Source organism: Trachinotus anak, unplaced genomic scaffold (assembly GCF_046630095.1).
Source record: "Trachinotus anak isolate AG129_WGS33_773 ecotype Australia unplaced genomic scaffold, CSIRO_AGI_Tana_v1 ptg000028l, whole genome shotgun sequence".
In the NCBI taxonomy this organism is placed as follows: domain Eukaryota; kingdom Metazoa; phylum Chordata; class Actinopteri; order Carangiformes; family Carangidae; genus Trachinotus; species Trachinotus anak.
In genome coordinates, this window is record NW_027273879.1 from 12,724,780 (window position 1) to 12,740,932 (window position 16,153).

Below are 16,153 nucleotides of genomic sequence, written 5' to 3' on the forward strand. Positions count from 1 at the left end.
TTTATATGGTTTTAAAATGATGGTGGAAAGCACAGGCTATGCATCATGTCTATGGTTTATACAGCAAACCCATATTTATCACTGTGTCTGCTTGCTTAAATTGAGGAGTGACTGAAGAGTTCAGGTGAAGTCTGGAATGATACTTTGAGCGAAAGTCAGGGATCTATGTCAGTGGACACACGCAGCCAGCCTATACAACAAGGTATTGAGTATTAGCATATCACCAGAAATTGTTGTCTACTCTGTATGGAAATTATAAAATCCCATTAAAGCTCAGCTGGTGTTTGGCCCAGACTATTTACTGAAAAATAGCAATAATTGTTCCAGAGGAAACCCACTGGGATTTACCACGAGAGTCAAGTAAGACAGCAAACCATAGCACAAAATACAACTTGGTGTCATTTGCATTTAAAAACATATTTTCCAAAGCAACTAGATGACTCTTCTGTTTGTGTGATTTTGCTGCACTCCTGTGGACACAAATATTACTACATGTGGATTATTCCCTTCATTCTCTGGAAACTGCATTTGGTTGAATGTGGTGTACTTTTCCCAAATTTTATTCCTCTCTTAAATATAAACATGTAAACATTATGTGGGATTGCTATAATGCTGTCCCACTAGCCTATATGTTCTTCTCAGGTTCAGAAAGTCTTTATTACCCCATAATTTTTTTTAAATGTTCAACTCAATTAGGACATTATCAGATGCATTTAGTTTTTTCATAGTATTTATTTCATACTTTCCAAAATATTCAAGGTTTTTCTGACATTATTTCCCCATTACAATTAAGATGAATGGATGGCATTTTAAAAATCTCCAGTTTTCCACAACTTTTCATGCACTGTTCAACCCCCTCTACTCATTCATTGCTTCAGATAGAAACTCCATGCAAAAGTCAACATGTTCAGAAACTTTTCTTATTTTTTTAGTAGTGTACAACTTTGAAATCCCAGTCATAGTTTTTACACAGTGACAGTTCAAAGTCTCATGAATGTTTCTTGACCTTTCCAGATTTGTACATGAGTGTGTATGTGGTGGAATGGTCACAGCGACAGTGAGTGATATCACACACAGAGTGCGGAGAAGCTGTTCAACTGGTCTGAAAAATTTCTGTTTAACTTGTCCTCGTGGCCATAAATTTCACTCTACACACATAATTTTTTTGGCAGAATGTTGGCAAATTTGTTTTCTTTCACACAATGTCACTACCAAAGCACAGTAACTTACACAATTTGAACTATGAACCTATGAGCGACAGGAGTACCATCCAACTGCCCCACTGACTCCAACAGTAACTGAGACCAGAAAATATGAATGAAAACAGAGAGAGGAGCGTTTTTTTTAATCGCTGCACCTCCCACATTTTTGAAACTTACTTAATACTTAATATCACTGCGTTCAGCAGAGTCCCCTCTCTCTGATATAAACTTTTAGGTAATAGGGATTATGTTCTTTGAATGAAAAGCCATGTTTCACCATTATCCCTCTTTTAACCAGGTGTAACTAAGCAGTTACCGAAACATAAAGCAAACTTAAGCATTTTTACACATTAATTCAACCTTTTCACAATCTTCACACATTTCCTTTAATCTCAGTTCAAGTTACACATTTCAGGCCATTCAAACAGCCATGCAGTTTGAATTACACTGTAATCGCCGATCCATCCCCAATATTTGTAAGTCCACTCAAATATTCAGGACTGTTAATAACCTAAACACTTTATGTTCAGTTAACACAAACACTCATACCTTGCCATGAGCTTGACATAATTCTTCATGTTAAGTCAACAATTTTTGATTTGAGTTAAATTTACTTAAATTCATATAATCGATATAGTCTAATTAGTTCTAGGCCAATTAACAACTCATACAATGTGCACTTTTCTTAGATTTCAATAATCGCCTGGAATGAACTAAAATAAAAAAGGTTGTAAAATATGCACTAAAGAAACACATCAAAACACAAACTGCAAACTACTACAAAGAGTTGTAATTATGCTGAACACAAAAATGTTTTATTCTCAACATAAAAACTGCCACAATTTTCTTCTCTTACCACCTTATTATTTTCTTGTGCACATACTTTATTAAAAACTTTGAAAATATAAAATTTTAAGGTTGTTTGCACACTTAAAATCTCTGAGGAGAAACAAACCTGGCCTACATTTGGGTTATAATTCTAATATTAATCTACTTTAGATATTTAATGTTAAGATATGATAGCATAGGTTGAGCAGCAGAGGCTGGGTGGCGAGCAGTAACGCAGTGTAGAGCTGCGTCCAGGTCAGTCTATGGTCCAGGTCTTGGTTGACCCGCTCTGTCTGCCCATTGGTCTGAGGATGGCAACTGGAACAAAGGCCCAATAGAAGGCTTCAAGGAAAAGGGCCCATCTGGCAAAAACATGGATATATATAATAAAATCTGTGGAGTTTTAAACAGTAGGCCTAATAATCTGTTACCTTGGATCAATGTGTTTCATGTTATTTCTGAAACTGTTTTTTTCAAAAGGACACAAACCCAAACTATCTACACGGGGGTACGATGACTCAAACAACATGAACAACAATATTCAACAAAATCATCCACACGTCTAAACTATTCAGCAATGGCGTTTCCAAAGATGTTTTACAGTCCTGCTATGACGTAAGCAGAAAGAGAACATGACACATCTCGCGATATTTACCTGAGGGGGGGGGTCATAGTTGATACTGGCCATGTGTGTATGTTGCTGTGTCTATCAAAGACTAGTTTGTCCAGCTCCAGTTTGCGCTTTATTCCTCCGTATTCGTCAAGTCACTTATTAAAAAGCGGGCGGTACGTGTTTCGCAAATTGTATATTTCGTACACGGATTACTCAAAGGTAGTTTTACCACAATACCGTGAGCTGCTCGGCGTTAGCTTCGCTTCAGTTCAGCTGATATGACGGTTTGCATCGTTTAGTGAAAGGATCTCCTGACCATGGCTTAACATAACATGTTAAAAGTCCACTTACTGTTGAGTGCCTTAGTTAACCACAGACTGACACTGAAGCCGAACGGTAAGCCACGAGTCTCTACCTCTGCTGCTTTGCCAGGATTTTATTTTTAAATTACCCTTTAGTTTGCCAGACTTATTTCCTTATGTTTAAATTTGTGCAAGGTATATTTTGCAGTCTCATTTAAGCTCACATGGCGTAACTGCATTATATCCTATAAGAACAGATGGTAATGAGAAACGGGATATTTGGTGTTGTCTTCTCAGGTGGCCTTTATAGGTTCTGTTGCATGATGAGTGAAGGATCTAAAGATGAGCCCACAGCCAAGCTGATGAAAAGACCCAATGAGGAAAATGAAAACTCTGCTGAGACGGTGCAGGCTGCGAAAAGAATAAAAGCAGAGGGGGTGCAAGCTGAAGATGAGAAGAAATATCCTAAAAAGAAAGTGGTCCTCCTCATGGCATACTCTGGAAAGGGATATTATGGCATGCAGGTGGATACTGTGGCTGGTTTCTCTTGGTTCAGTTCGAAGCACTTTATTTTTTTTTATGTGTTACTGAGTGTAGCTGTTTTCTGTGTTTCAGAGAAATCCTGGAACCTCTCAGTTTAGGACCATTGAAGATGATCTGGTCACTGCACTTGTTAAATCTGGTTGCATTCCTGAAAACCATGCCCAAGACATGAAGAAGATGTCTTTCCAAAGATGTGCCAGGACAGATAAGGTAGGGCTATGTACAGGTAGCACAATGGGAATTCATTTCACAGTGGGCGGCTTACTAGGCAGTTCTGAAGAATAACTAAATAGCTCTTCAACCGGCAACATGTTTCTCAGTGTAATATATTGCTACATTGTTGCTCAAGTTGCTAATGGACACAATTCTTCAGCTGAGGTTTGAATCATGTTGCCTGACGGTTGTTTGTTTATCAATTCTTTCAAGCTATTGGAATAGGGGCTAACTATTATATGAACTGTATATTTTAATAAGTAATGCTAATACTTTGCATGCATTACTGGTATGTCATTATGACAAATGGCGTTGGTGTTTATTTTTTTGAACTTGTTTAGGGTGTGTCTGCTGCTGGCCAAGTGGTGTCTCTAAAGGTGTGGCTGATTGAAGATATCATTGAAAAAATCAATGAGAATCTGCCACCACAAATCAGAGTGCTCGGTGAGATATTGGTTCTACTTGTCTCCTACTATTTGTTGAATTATGTTTTGATTAACAAGCCCAAGAGGCTGGGATGATGACTGCTAAAGGACAGAATCTGTCAAAAACTTTTGTTATGTTAATGTTTAAACTAGTCCATTGGTTTCTCAAAATCCTGTTTTATTGTTTGGAGATGAGGATGGCTGTTAGCATTGAGAAATTCATTTTTTACATTTGTTCCCACAGGTCATAAACGGGTGACCCAGGGTTTCAATTCCAAAAACAACTGTGATGGTCGTACGTACTCCTATATGTTTCCAACAGTGGCCTTCTCCCCGAAAGACTATGATACAGGGAATATAGCAGCCTTTCGCTTGGAACCAGAGACGCTTCAGAGGGCGAACCGTCTGTTTGCTCTCTACACAGGAACCCATAACTTCCACAACTTCACCTCTCAGAAGGCTCCAAATGACCCCAGTGCCCGCCGCTACATCACCGAGATGTCCTGTGGCGAGCCTTTTATCCGCAGCAATACTGAGTTTGCTGTGATCACTGTGCGAGGCCAGAGCTTTATGATGCACCAAATCCGCAAGATGATTGGCCTGGTGATTGCTGTGATAAAGGGCTATGTGAAGGAGGATGTGATAGAGCGGAGCTGGGGACAGGAGAAGGTGGATGTGCCCAAAGCTCCAGGACTGGGACTGGTCTTGGAAAGAGTCCACTTTGACCGATACAACAAACGCTTTGGAGGGGATGGGCTGCATGAGCGCCTGGAATGGGACCATGAGGAAGAGGCAATCAAGGCCTTTAAGGAGGCTCACATCTACCCCACCATTGTTGAGACAGAGTGTCAGGAGGGCTCCATGGTCAGCTGGATGTCCACACTTCCTATCCATGATTTTGAAGGCACAGCTACAGAAACTCAAGACAATAAGGACCACAAACAGGTATCTGGGAATTTAAAATAAAGAAACAATATTTCTTCAAAATACTAATGTATGAAATTGAAAATCAATTTTGTTGCATATTATGATTTGTCATTGCCTTCTTTTTTTCTCCAGGGCAATGCAGAAGAAGGAAATGACTCGGACTAGGTCACTGCTGAAAGAAGGAACATTTTCTCACCAAAACGATCTCTTTCTGTTGCTGGGAATTCGCTTCCTATTGAGGTCTAAAAGTATATCTTCCAACATTGACATTTTTTTAGTAGGTTTCAATTTAGTTTCTCTGATACAAATGTTATTAAACATAAACAACAAAATAATAGAAGCCTCTGTGTTATTTATTCTAATGATTGTTTCTTATTGCCCATTGGGAAACCATTGTGGATGCCTGTTTTGTTTGTTTGATGATCACTTCTGCAATAAATTGACATCAAAACAATAGGATGGATATTATATATCAGTAACTGTAATGTAAATGTAAATGCCTTTTCCAACTTGTCTTTTAGCCCCAGTGGTTTTTGCAGCTTATTAGTTTAAGTCTTTGTCTTGTAAGGTGTCGCTTAAGCATAGGTTTGGATTCTCATGTGAGGCTTCATAAGTCCGAGCTGGCCAAATCAGGTGGGTATGGGCATATCGGCAGATTTTAAAATATATTTATTGATAATTTTTATTTATTTAATTATTTTAAACCTGATTCCTAACAGTTAACAACATTTAAAACCTCAATGAAACTATGTGCAAATCTCTTCACAAACCCTTGGTCCTGGTCATTAAAATGCCTGTGGGAATTTGTAACTAATTGATGATGGATCAGAAAGATCAACATAGTCAAGGTTAAAACGAACCACTTTAGCTTTTATATCAGAATAAATGAAGATCGGGCACATTTTAGGAATTTTTAGTAAATGAACTGAATCTGTTTTATCCATGGTTAGATGACTGGTTGAAGCTACCAGGCACAGGTCCATGGGGTCAGAGGGACCCTGGACCAGAGCCTCTATATGCAGTGTCCATTGACATTTATTGTTGTGAAAGCATCAAATGACTACAAAGGGAGATAATATGATTATACTGGGACAAAATGACTACAAAGAAACAAAACATTACCACAAGGAAGACTACAAAGAGACACAAGACTACTTCAGAGACATGTAACAACTACAAAGAGACGAACTGACCGTACAGACAACTAAAGAGATGCAAAAACAACTACAAAGACACACAAAATAACCCCAAGGACAAGTAGAAAGAGTGCCAAAATGTTTGTAGTTGCAATAGCAAATAGACAAGCAGTATTTTCTGTCTCTTTCAGTCTTGCTTCTGTGTAGGAGAGGTGGGTGTCTCATAATCTGTCCATGATATTATCATACATTTATCAATTACTTTAAATTAATGCTTTGGTGTGAAAGTAATGTATTGATTGAACTCAGTATAGACTGTAGGTAACATATGCTACAGAGCTGTACTCTAACAAAAAAAAATTTAAAGTGTTAATTATGAGCTAAAAGTTCACCCTCCAGCCACTAGACGGCGATACAACAGATGTGTGGTTTGGATCAATGTCGCATTCATGACCTAAAGACATGCAGTAAATTAGGGTTTCCATACTTCAGCTATAATTATTGTACTTCAGCGGCTGTGAGATATAACAAAAAAAATCTCAAGTATATAGCCCTATGTTATATATACAGTCTACTAAAATCTTGAGTTTAAATTCATAAACTTTCTGGAATGTGTTCCTTCCATGGCGTTTGTAGTAATGTAGTGATGTAGTGATGGTTTTTCAGATTCTTAAGTTGTGAAGTGAATGCAACATCACACAACCAAACATGGCGCCGGCCAAAAAACGCAACGTGAGTTCGGCAAAATCCACAGAACAAAGTGTAAAAAGATCCAAAATCGACCTCGGCGGGAAAGTCGAGAGTATCCTGGAGAGCAGAAAACACGCCAACGATGTTTTTGACATACTCGAGTTCCTTCAGGTAAATATACACGACTACACATTTGAGTAACACAACTGGAAACATGCTGGTTAACTTAGGTTACGTTACGATAGGTTTCCCCTCTTCAGGTCACTAAAACATTACTCTGGATGTGTTTGTTTTCTCCATGTCTGTTTGTAGTCCGAAAAAGAAAAGGATGTCATCAGTGCTGTCAGTTCGTGCAGCAAGTTGTTCTGCACCTTGTTGGAGAGAAAAGACCTGTTTATAGGAAAACTGCCTGGAGAGGAGGAGGCGTTGAATGGTGAGCACAGGCTAATTATCCTTTATAATAACCTACTGATGAGATATGGATGGATGTGAGCAGGCTCCCCACCGGGACTGCTGCACCCAGTGCTCATGAGATTGTAGCAATCACATGAAACTCTGGCTGAAAATCTACAGTTAGATATTTAAGTCCTGCCATAAACGTACACATTTCATAAACGTCCGTAAGAGACTGCAAATCTCATCCTCATTCTGTTTGTACCTTTGTCTGGTCTAGGTGGGTATGGTGCTGAGGAGAGGTACCACATCTTCATGAGACACCGTTACAACAGTTGTGTGGAGATGCTGCTTGAGCACCTGAGCCATGAAGTTCACAGTGTCAAGGTGAGTCGACTGAGTTTTCCAAATGGTTCGCCTCTGATTATGCATTCAACAAAACACTAGGATAATATAAATGATGCACGGAGTAACAAATTCTCCCTCATATGAAGTAGTTTTGAAATGAGCATAAGAGATGGGACGTGTGGGAAGATAAAATACGGACAGTCCTCTTCTTTTACTATACAATGCAGGTGTGTTTTTTTTTTCAGTTTTTGTGCACAGATAATTAGGTACGCTGGTTCTGCACACAGATACTTGTGCAATTTCACATTTATGCAACATGGGTTCTACTAAATATACCATCATCTTGATAACTTGGTTCTTTTTGGTCCAATTAAATTCACTATTATCTGCAAGCTGTTTCATTATTATTGCTGAGAGTCTTCACAAGAAGAAAAGAAAAAGTAATAGTTAGTATGAGGTAAATTAATGGCTCTTAAATTGTCTATTACCATGCCATAAAAATTAAATCTTGCCACCAATCAATACTTAATTGTTACCTTTCCAATGTTGCATTTGAAAAAAATGTGGTTAACCATTAGTACTGTGAATCAAGGTGTCTGTTTTCTTATCATTAACTGTCCCAACACAGGAGAGTGCCCTGTGCTGCCTGATGGAGTTTGCTGCTGGAGAGGGACAGCATCCTCTTGAAGACTTGGACTGGAGTGAACACTACAGCTTCCCAAGGGAACTCATCCAGGTTGTGAAACCTGAAAAATAAACAAGCATTAAGGCAGTTTTTAACATGCTTTTTGACACATGGCACAAGCATCCTCTGACATTTCTGTCTTATTTCATGGTCAGGCTGTGGTTTTCAGACTGCTGTCCAAAACTACAGACAACTCCCTGCTGATCTCCAGGTTCCAGGAATTCCTCGAGATGGAGGATGTACGCTATTATGTCATGAGCTCCATCCGTGAGAATGTGGGCAAAGTCATGGAGAAAAACAAAGGGGTAGGAGAACTCTGCTGTAGTTGCGCTTGTTTGTTGTTATCACATTTAAGATGCTGTTTTTCATGGAGTAATTATTGCTCAGTGTGCTGAATACTGTTGGCTTGTCTTGTTCTTCTTAGGCAGTGGTGCCCATATACCAGAACAATGTTTTCACCCTCATGTCCAACATCAGTATGCCGAGCCAGGAGTCAGAGCTCACCAACTTTATGGTCAAACAGGAAGGTGAGAACTGTCTTGAAGTTGCCATAATGCCAAAGCTTTACACTGTCACAGTCATTAAAATGATTAATTTGTTATTTTCAGCCAAGCACGAGGACTGGAAAGCTGCTAAACTCAATGTAGGTGAAATATTTTTAATCAGACTTTCAGATTTCTGCTTGTGACATAAATGTTACTGAATAAGATTGTACCTCATTACAGGAACACAAGCGTGTCTTTGAGAGGATGTGGCTTGGCTTTCTCAAGTATAAGGTAAATATCTAGACTGCACAGTCATCTTTTTTTTTTTTTCCTCTGTATACATCTATGACGCTGTGCCATCAACACTACACTTAAGATCATTAATTTCTCATTTCTCTGTTGTAGTTGCCAAGCAGCATGTATAAAAAGGTCCTGGTGATCCTGCATGACTCCATTTTGCCCCACATGAGTAAACCGGCACTGATGATTGACTTCTTGACAGCTGCCTATGAAGTTGGTAAGTTGTGAATGCGGCTTAATTGTGACAACACTCCGATAACTCCATGTGAGCTGACAATGACTACTTTTAAATAACCCTAAAGGCATTTTTCACACCTGGTCTCCAGGGAGTAATATTTGGATTCATCATGATATAATGATGTGTTGTCATATTTTAATTTAATAGGGGGGGCAATCAGCCTGCTGGCCCTCAATGGCCTTTTTGTTCTCATACATCAACACAACCTGTGAGTATTATGCAAAATAAATTGCCTTGGCCATTTTCACATTCAGCGATAAGTAGAAGAAATCTGACCAAAAGACCATGGTATTTTTGAATTAATTAAATATATGTTGTGTGTGTGTTTGTTTGTGTGTCTTCTCAGGGATTATCCTGATTTCTACAAGAAGTTGTATAATTTGCTTGACCCTTCTATTTTCCATGTGAAGTACAGAGCACGCTTCTTCCACTTAGCCAACCTCTTCCTTAGCTCCAGGTAAGATCACTCATGCTTCACTTACATTTTTTTTTTTTTTTTTAACCTCAATTTATCTAGCTATAGCTGTCTGCATCTGTTCTCTTTTGGACAGGTATACCGCTGTAGTAAGTGCTATTTGTAGTTGCCCTGCAGAGCCCAGCATAAAAATTGATGGCTACATTTCTCTGTATAAAGTTGTTATTTTTTGGGCTTTTATGCCTTTATTATAGTTCAGTGGAGACTGACAGGAAAGGGGGTAGAGAGGGGAATGACATGCAGGAAAGAGTCGGACCGATCGGGAGTCGAACCGGTGCCCGCCTGCTAAGAGCGTCTTTGCGCCCAAATGGTATGCGCCCTAACCACTCGACTACCGGGCCGCCCTACATTTCTCTGTATAACCACACCTTTTAATCGCTGGCCACTGATGAGCCCCACTGTACTAAATGAAGGTCATGTGAGACTGCAGCAGTAGTTGCTGGGGAGAATTTGTTCCTGTGATTCAAACTGACTGTATATGGGTTATTTAAACTGTTAAATAACCTAATTATTTGCTTTCTACTATTCAAGATAATGACCATAAAAACTCAAAAAGCATCTTTACTTGGGGAATTATATGTGTGTGTATGTGCTTGCCTCCAGTCACTTACCAGTGTACCTAGTGGCTGCCTTTGCAAAACGCCTGGCTCGACTGGCCCTTACTGCACCGCCTGCAGCCCTCCTCATAGTGCTGCCCTTCATCTACAACTTGATCCGTCGCCACCCGTCCTGCAGAGTCCTTATTCACAAGCCCAGCACAGAGGATGGTGAGAGTCAACCTCTCAGTTTATGGTTTGGATTTATCAACATTTGTAATTTCCTCTGCCTATAACGTGTGTATTTAGGGCAGTTTGTAAAAAATCTTACTGTTATGTTCACTAAAATCTTTCTTTACAATGCAAGAAGCATTTTAGGATATAAGTTGATGTTTGTTTCTATTCATAATGACAGAGACTCTGGAGGACCCGTATCTGATGGATGAAGAGGACCCTGCTCAGTGCTGTGCCTTAGAAAGCAGCTTGTGGGAGGTTAAGGTGTGTATGTGATGGTTTAGGATTCACAAACAAATCATCCTCGACACTCTACTACAACTGACTGGTTAGCCTTGTTTTTTTTTCTTAAGCTGATTGGAAAATGACGATGAAGAAATGTCATGTACGAAATGTCTCCCTTTCTGCAGACATTGCAGAAACATTACCATCCAGATGTGGCCAAAGCTGCTATGTTGATCAACACTCCCCTGTCAGAACAAGAGGATGACATCAGCGAGGTGCTGGAGATAACAGCATATGAGGTGATGTGAGACTTACGAACTTGAGTGATTCCTACATCTGTTTCTGTAGTTTGTTTAATCGTTTATGCAGCTGTTGCACATCGCTCTCAATTAGTGTATGCAAACTAAATGGAAGTTAGCCCATCTAATAATGCTAATATTCATCTTATACTCATAGTCATCTCAATAGCATGAATAATGTCCCTTGTTCTTATCCCCAGCTGATGGAGAGAGACCTGAAGCAGACCCAGAGCAAGAGCATCCCACTGGAGTTTGAAACTGCCTCACAATTACTAAAAGGAGGGGGAGATGTGTTAGGGCAGCACTTCTGTCTGAATTAACTGAAGTAAAAAGAATGGACTACGTTTGCAGTGTAGTATCGATGTCTGGGACCAGTTCATCTGTCACAGTTTAGACAGAATGGGAAGTTTAAACAGATTTTCCTACAGAAAAAGTCTATAATTGCCTTTTGAGAGCAGCAGCAGAAATGCGTTTGATCTGGAATTGTGCTAACGTGTTTTTCTCCATGACTGTTGATGTCCTGAATGCTTGACTGTTGTACATCAATAAAAAAACTTTCCCAAAGCTCATTCTCATACAGATCAATAGCCAGAATTGCTCCATAATGAGCACATTAGAGACTATTTAACTCTGCAGCGCTCCAAACTTTCCGTGTCACTGCTCCAGCAGCGTGTAGCCATTTTTAGCTGAAAAGCTCTGCTAAACTCTATATGCTATCTAAACACCCACATTTTTTCAGGAGTTGATGGGGTCAAGAGTCCATATTGGATTTTTTGTTCATTAAGTGGCCAGAAATTTGACTTCAAATGAATGCTTAACTGTGTATTTTAATATTATATAATAACATATTAGCCTTACAACTTTATAAGGTAACATTATGTAAGGGCTGTGTTTGTTGGGGTTCTTGACCTGAAGTAACCACAATGGTGTCTTCACTTATTCAGGCGGCACGAATGCTCACAAAAAAAAAACAAAACAAAACCAAAACAACTTAATATTTGATAGCTTTCATTTGCATGAACCAGGTTTCTATCGCTCATTTGCACATCAAGTCAATCATATCGTGTCACCTTGAGGTGAGTGGGCTCTATTTTGTGCAGGCGAGTCCGCTTGCTGCTAGAAGTTCTCACACACAGGTGGAAGAAGGGGAAGGGGTGGGGGGGCAGGTGATAGGTTTACCTCTGGACCTCAGGTCTCCCTACTGAAGCGGGGGATCCATCTAATAGCGCATAACTAATGTCATTATTCGTATTTTATATTAACATGCTAGTTTATTTTCTATCATTGTTTCTGTTGTTGTTACTATTCTTGCATTTATGATTGTATATATTTAGGTATTATAACATTATGTTATGTCTGTGTGGTTCTCTAAGTTCTGATGTTTAATAAAGAGTTAGTTTGTGCAGAATGGTGTTTTGTGCGTGTTTTTGTGGCAGGGGTGGGGGTGAATTTGGGGTGGGGGGGGGTGCAGGGTTGCCCGGGGCGTCAAACAAGCTATAAGCGCCAGTGTTCAGACTGATGACACCGAGGTTAGAGGTGGGCATGCTGGGAATGACATGTTGTCAGTGAGCTCCATGTGCTAATACATTTAAGTTTCCCTCCCTCCACCAAACAGGTGCAACTGCATTGAAAGGGGATTCAGGAGATGTCAGTCAAACAGTTCTCAGAAGCGCTGATCAGGGAAAGTGAAAACACGTGTGCTGGTCCACCATTACTGTTTGTAGGCGCACAAAGGTGTTCTTTTATATATATATATATATATATATATATATATATATATATATATATATATGTACCTATTATACAGCTGTTAGCTTACCAGCATGTGTCAAGGTTATACTACAGGGAGCCACGACGCTTCGCAACCCCGGCGCTACCGCAGCATAACAGGTGAGAGGTTAGCCTTAAATGCACTTTCTCCATCTCCTGTTCACGTTTCCCCCTCTTGTTAATTGTGCCATATGGTCACACAGCAGGCAGCCCTGGGTACAAGGACGGCATGAGAGAGAAAGGTCTGAATCCTAACTGTTTGAAAGGAGCAAGTCATAAGGAGGAAGCTGTCCGGCCAACGTACTCACAGGCGGACAGGCACGGTATGAGGAGCACATCTGAAGGAAAGGAAGCCACAGAGTCTGCAGCGAGCCTCTGCTCTTTGAGATTTCCAGTGCATTTACATGTTTTGCGTTTTTGTTGTTACTTAGGTTGACAGGCGGGGGACATGGCACCGGACTGACGAGGTGGGAACCCAGCGAAATAGAGGATCACTGCGGAAAGGATGAGAAGAACCGAAGAGCATCACTTAGATGGGTAATAATCTTTTGAAGTGATACTTGGGACAACATATTCTGTGTACATGTTAAGAATTTTATTGCAGTTTAGTTGCATCCCCCTTTTGATGACGTGCAAACTGCAGTTTTACAAAGTTTTTCTCCATGTGCTGAAACTCTGCAGAAGAAGTGCATGCATTAAAAGCTTGAGACACTAAGGGAGGTTGGTGCAGGGCTCCAAAAATATTCACAGCTGCTTTTGTAAAAGATCTTATTCATTTAATTATTCATTTAAAATAATGATCCCATTTACTGAACTCCATTTATTCCCGTGCCAGCTAAAAAGATCTGTCTTTTTTAATCAGGTGTTAGTGCTCAGGTATAAACATTGCAACACTGAAGAGTTGTTTGCTGAGAGTTAAGATGATCTGACGGCTTGGGTTTACAACAGCAATCCATTGACATCTTACTCAGAGGGAGATGACATACTTTAAAGTAAAGCTGCGGTATCATGAAATTAATCATTGTAATGGATTGATAGATTAATTAATAGGTAGATAGCAAATGAGAAACCCCATTCAGGCCTGGATAATGACGTAGGCACAGCTCTGTCCTCTCATTTTGATAAATCTGTGAGAGGGATGCTTTGGCAGCACTGCAGGTTCACAGAGGTCTTGGCAGGACAGGACATTTCTGCATGAATCTACAGGACTCCTGAGCTTTGTGCAGTGTTGTTGTTGTGTCTGTCCTCCTCCTCCACAGTCCCCCTGCGAGGAAATAGAAGCTGTCCAAGGTGAGTCAGCACGGAGAAGCTGTTTGAGCATTTGGCTGAGGCTTTAAGAGAGACAGGAGAAGAGAGCTGATTAATTTTATGTTTTTTTTTTTCCCTACCTGAGATTGAGAGTGAAAATGAAAACAAATCACTTCTATTCATTCTTTGTCCATTAATTATGAACAATTTATTGTCGATAGTATCCAAATAACAGCTCACTTAAAGTTTTACTAATCAAAAATAGTTAATTCAATTATTGTTTTTATGTGATCTTGTTTTGCTGTTTACGTTTATTTCAAAACAAATGTATTAGTCTGAAATGGAAAACAGATGAGTGAAATCAGCTGCGTGAGTATTTATGATGCAGCAATAGAGTCAGATAAGTCAAATCTCCTGAGGTACAAGCAGTTTTAACCTTCTTAACCTTCCATGTGTTGGTGGTCTGCATTGTAGTTACCGTGAATACTGGCATTCCTGTGTGTGTGTGTGTGTGTGTGTGTGTGTGTGTGTGTGTGTGTGTGTGTGTGTGTGTGTGTGTACAAAGGTACAAAGCAGGTCAGCATAGAAGGGGATTTGAGGGCCGATAAAAGCTGATGTTTTTTCCACGCTCCCCTCTGTCATTGTGTTGCTGTGATACAGTAATCCTCTCTTACATAACTGAGTGGAGCTCTCTCTCTCTCTCTCTCTCTCTCTCTCTCTCTCTCTCTCTCTCTCTCTCTCTCTCTCACACACACTGAACACACTCATACATATGGGGGCACACACGTACGTATCAATCATCCCAGTCGGCACTTGCAAAAATATGTAACCGAAGTGATGCAGGGGGCAACAATATTAAGTTGAATAGTGATTTTACTTACAGAATGTGACTGATTTTTGCTGTCAGGGATTAATAATTAACTTAAAGGAAAACTGACATAAACAAGCAAGTTATGTGATTTTTAATGAAAGAAGATGCAGGCATTGTACAGTAAGTGCCAGAGAGCTCTTTGCTAGATCCATTAGTGCGGTGTACATGTAATATCCCATTCATTCTTTGTTCTTTCATTGCAACAATTAATACATTTGTTTGTTTTTTTTGGAGGTGCAGTTGCAGCTTTTTGTTTGCTACATTAAAATTGATTATTTATTTTTTTCTGGTTAACTCTGTACAAAGAATGTCAGTGACGATTAAATATAATTAAACATAATGCAATGAAACATGTACACTTGCTACACATGTGCTTGAAATGATGGTGATTTGCAAATTAAAGCTTTTTTTAAGTGACCATTTTAGTATATTGTGTTAGGTGGCAGCCTGACAACAAAGATAAAAGTGCACAAGAAGGTCAGAAAATGCATATGCATTGGGATACTTGTCAAAATGCTGAAGTATGAATACTGCTTAATTCATTTATTATACATTCAGTTGTATGTTTTGATTTTGTGTACGGTTTGTGTGTATAGAGGTGTGAGGTTTGCAGTGTGTAATTTCTTGTGGTGTGTGTGTGTGTGTGTGTTTTGCAGGTGATAATGCGGGATCACACATCCAGTACTAATGTGGAGGAGCTGCTGAGGCAGTCTCAGATGGAGTTACAGTGGATCCAGAGACAGCTGGCCATGATTGCTGCCAGAAACCTACACCATCATCATCTGTACACCAAGGTCAAGGTACTGTGGCACCACATACTGTAGGCCTGTGTTACTACTACTGCTACTACAGATAATTTTCGTTCAAAATAACTAAATGTAATTTCTCAGCTTTTTAATGAAAGAAAAAGCCACTGTGCAAAAGTACACAATAAAATGAAGACTAGCATGGAATCAGGCTGAGTTTAAGCTCTATATTGGCTGCATTGGTGTCTTTGATTCATAAAAACTAGAAAAGCATAGTGGATAACTGTAAATAAAGGCCTTTTAAAAGAAAATACTTGGTCATATTCCATTTTGATCATGCATTATAATCTCTCCTCCATTAACAATCGTGTATATGGGTTTATATTTTGACTAATGATGACAAAATTATCCTGGTACATGG

General features: G+C 39.5%; 3 protein-coding genes across 7 annotated transcripts in view; all 3 read left to right on the top strand.

Moving 5' to 3' along the window:
* The first annotated feature begins 2,691 nt into the window (after positions 1-2,691).
* pus1 (pseudouridine synthase 1) lies at positions 2,692-5,507 on the top strand. The gene is made up of 6 exons (XM_071466361.1): positions 2,692-3,039; positions 3,243-3,469; positions 3,561-3,698; positions 4,043-4,145; positions 4,371-5,071; positions 5,186-5,507. The coding sequence occupies exons 1-6, from the start codon at positions 2,976-2,978 to the stop codon at positions 5,216-5,218; spliced, it is 1,266 nt and encodes a 421-aa protein (XP_071322462.1). The 5' UTR covers positions 2,692-2,975; the 3' UTR covers positions 5,219-5,507.
* Positions 5,508-6,860: 1,353 nt separating this feature from the next.
* Positions 6,861-11,661, top strand: noc4l (nucleolar complex associated 4 homolog). The gene is made up of 15 exons (XM_071466360.1): positions 6,861-7,050; positions 7,192-7,312; positions 7,553-7,659; positions 8,249-8,356; positions 8,461-8,610; positions 8,730-8,832; positions 8,914-8,948; positions 9,031-9,081; positions 9,196-9,307; positions 9,476-9,536; positions 9,675-9,785; positions 10,407-10,570; positions 10,755-10,837; positions 10,984-11,097; positions 11,298-11,661. Exons 1-15 carry the CDS (start codon positions 6,898-6,900, stop codon positions 11,415-11,417), a joined length of 1,593 nt encoding a protein of 530 aa, XP_071322461.1. The 5' UTR covers positions 6,861-6,897; the 3' UTR covers positions 11,418-11,661.
* Positions 11,662-12,864: 1,203 nt separating this feature from the next.
* rimbp2a (RIMS binding protein 2a) overlaps positions 12,865-16,153 on the top strand; it is a 60,984-nt gene continuing 57,695 nt past the window's right edge. For 4 of the 5 annotated variants that reach the window (XM_071466108.1, XM_071466113.1, XM_071466110.1 and 1 more), the window contains exons 1-4: positions 12,865-12,987; positions 13,071-13,190; positions 13,299-13,404; positions 15,643-15,786. In XM_071466108.1, coding sequence (XP_071322209.1) covers positions 15,649-15,786 — 138 coding nt within the window. In that variant the 5' untranslated portion in view covers positions 12,865-12,987; positions 13,071-13,190; positions 13,299-13,404; positions 15,643-15,648. The remainder of the gene's footprint in view (positions 12,988-13,070; positions 13,191-13,298; positions 13,405-15,642; positions 15,787-16,153) is intronic. The other variant, XM_071466109.1, reaches the window with a different exon arrangement.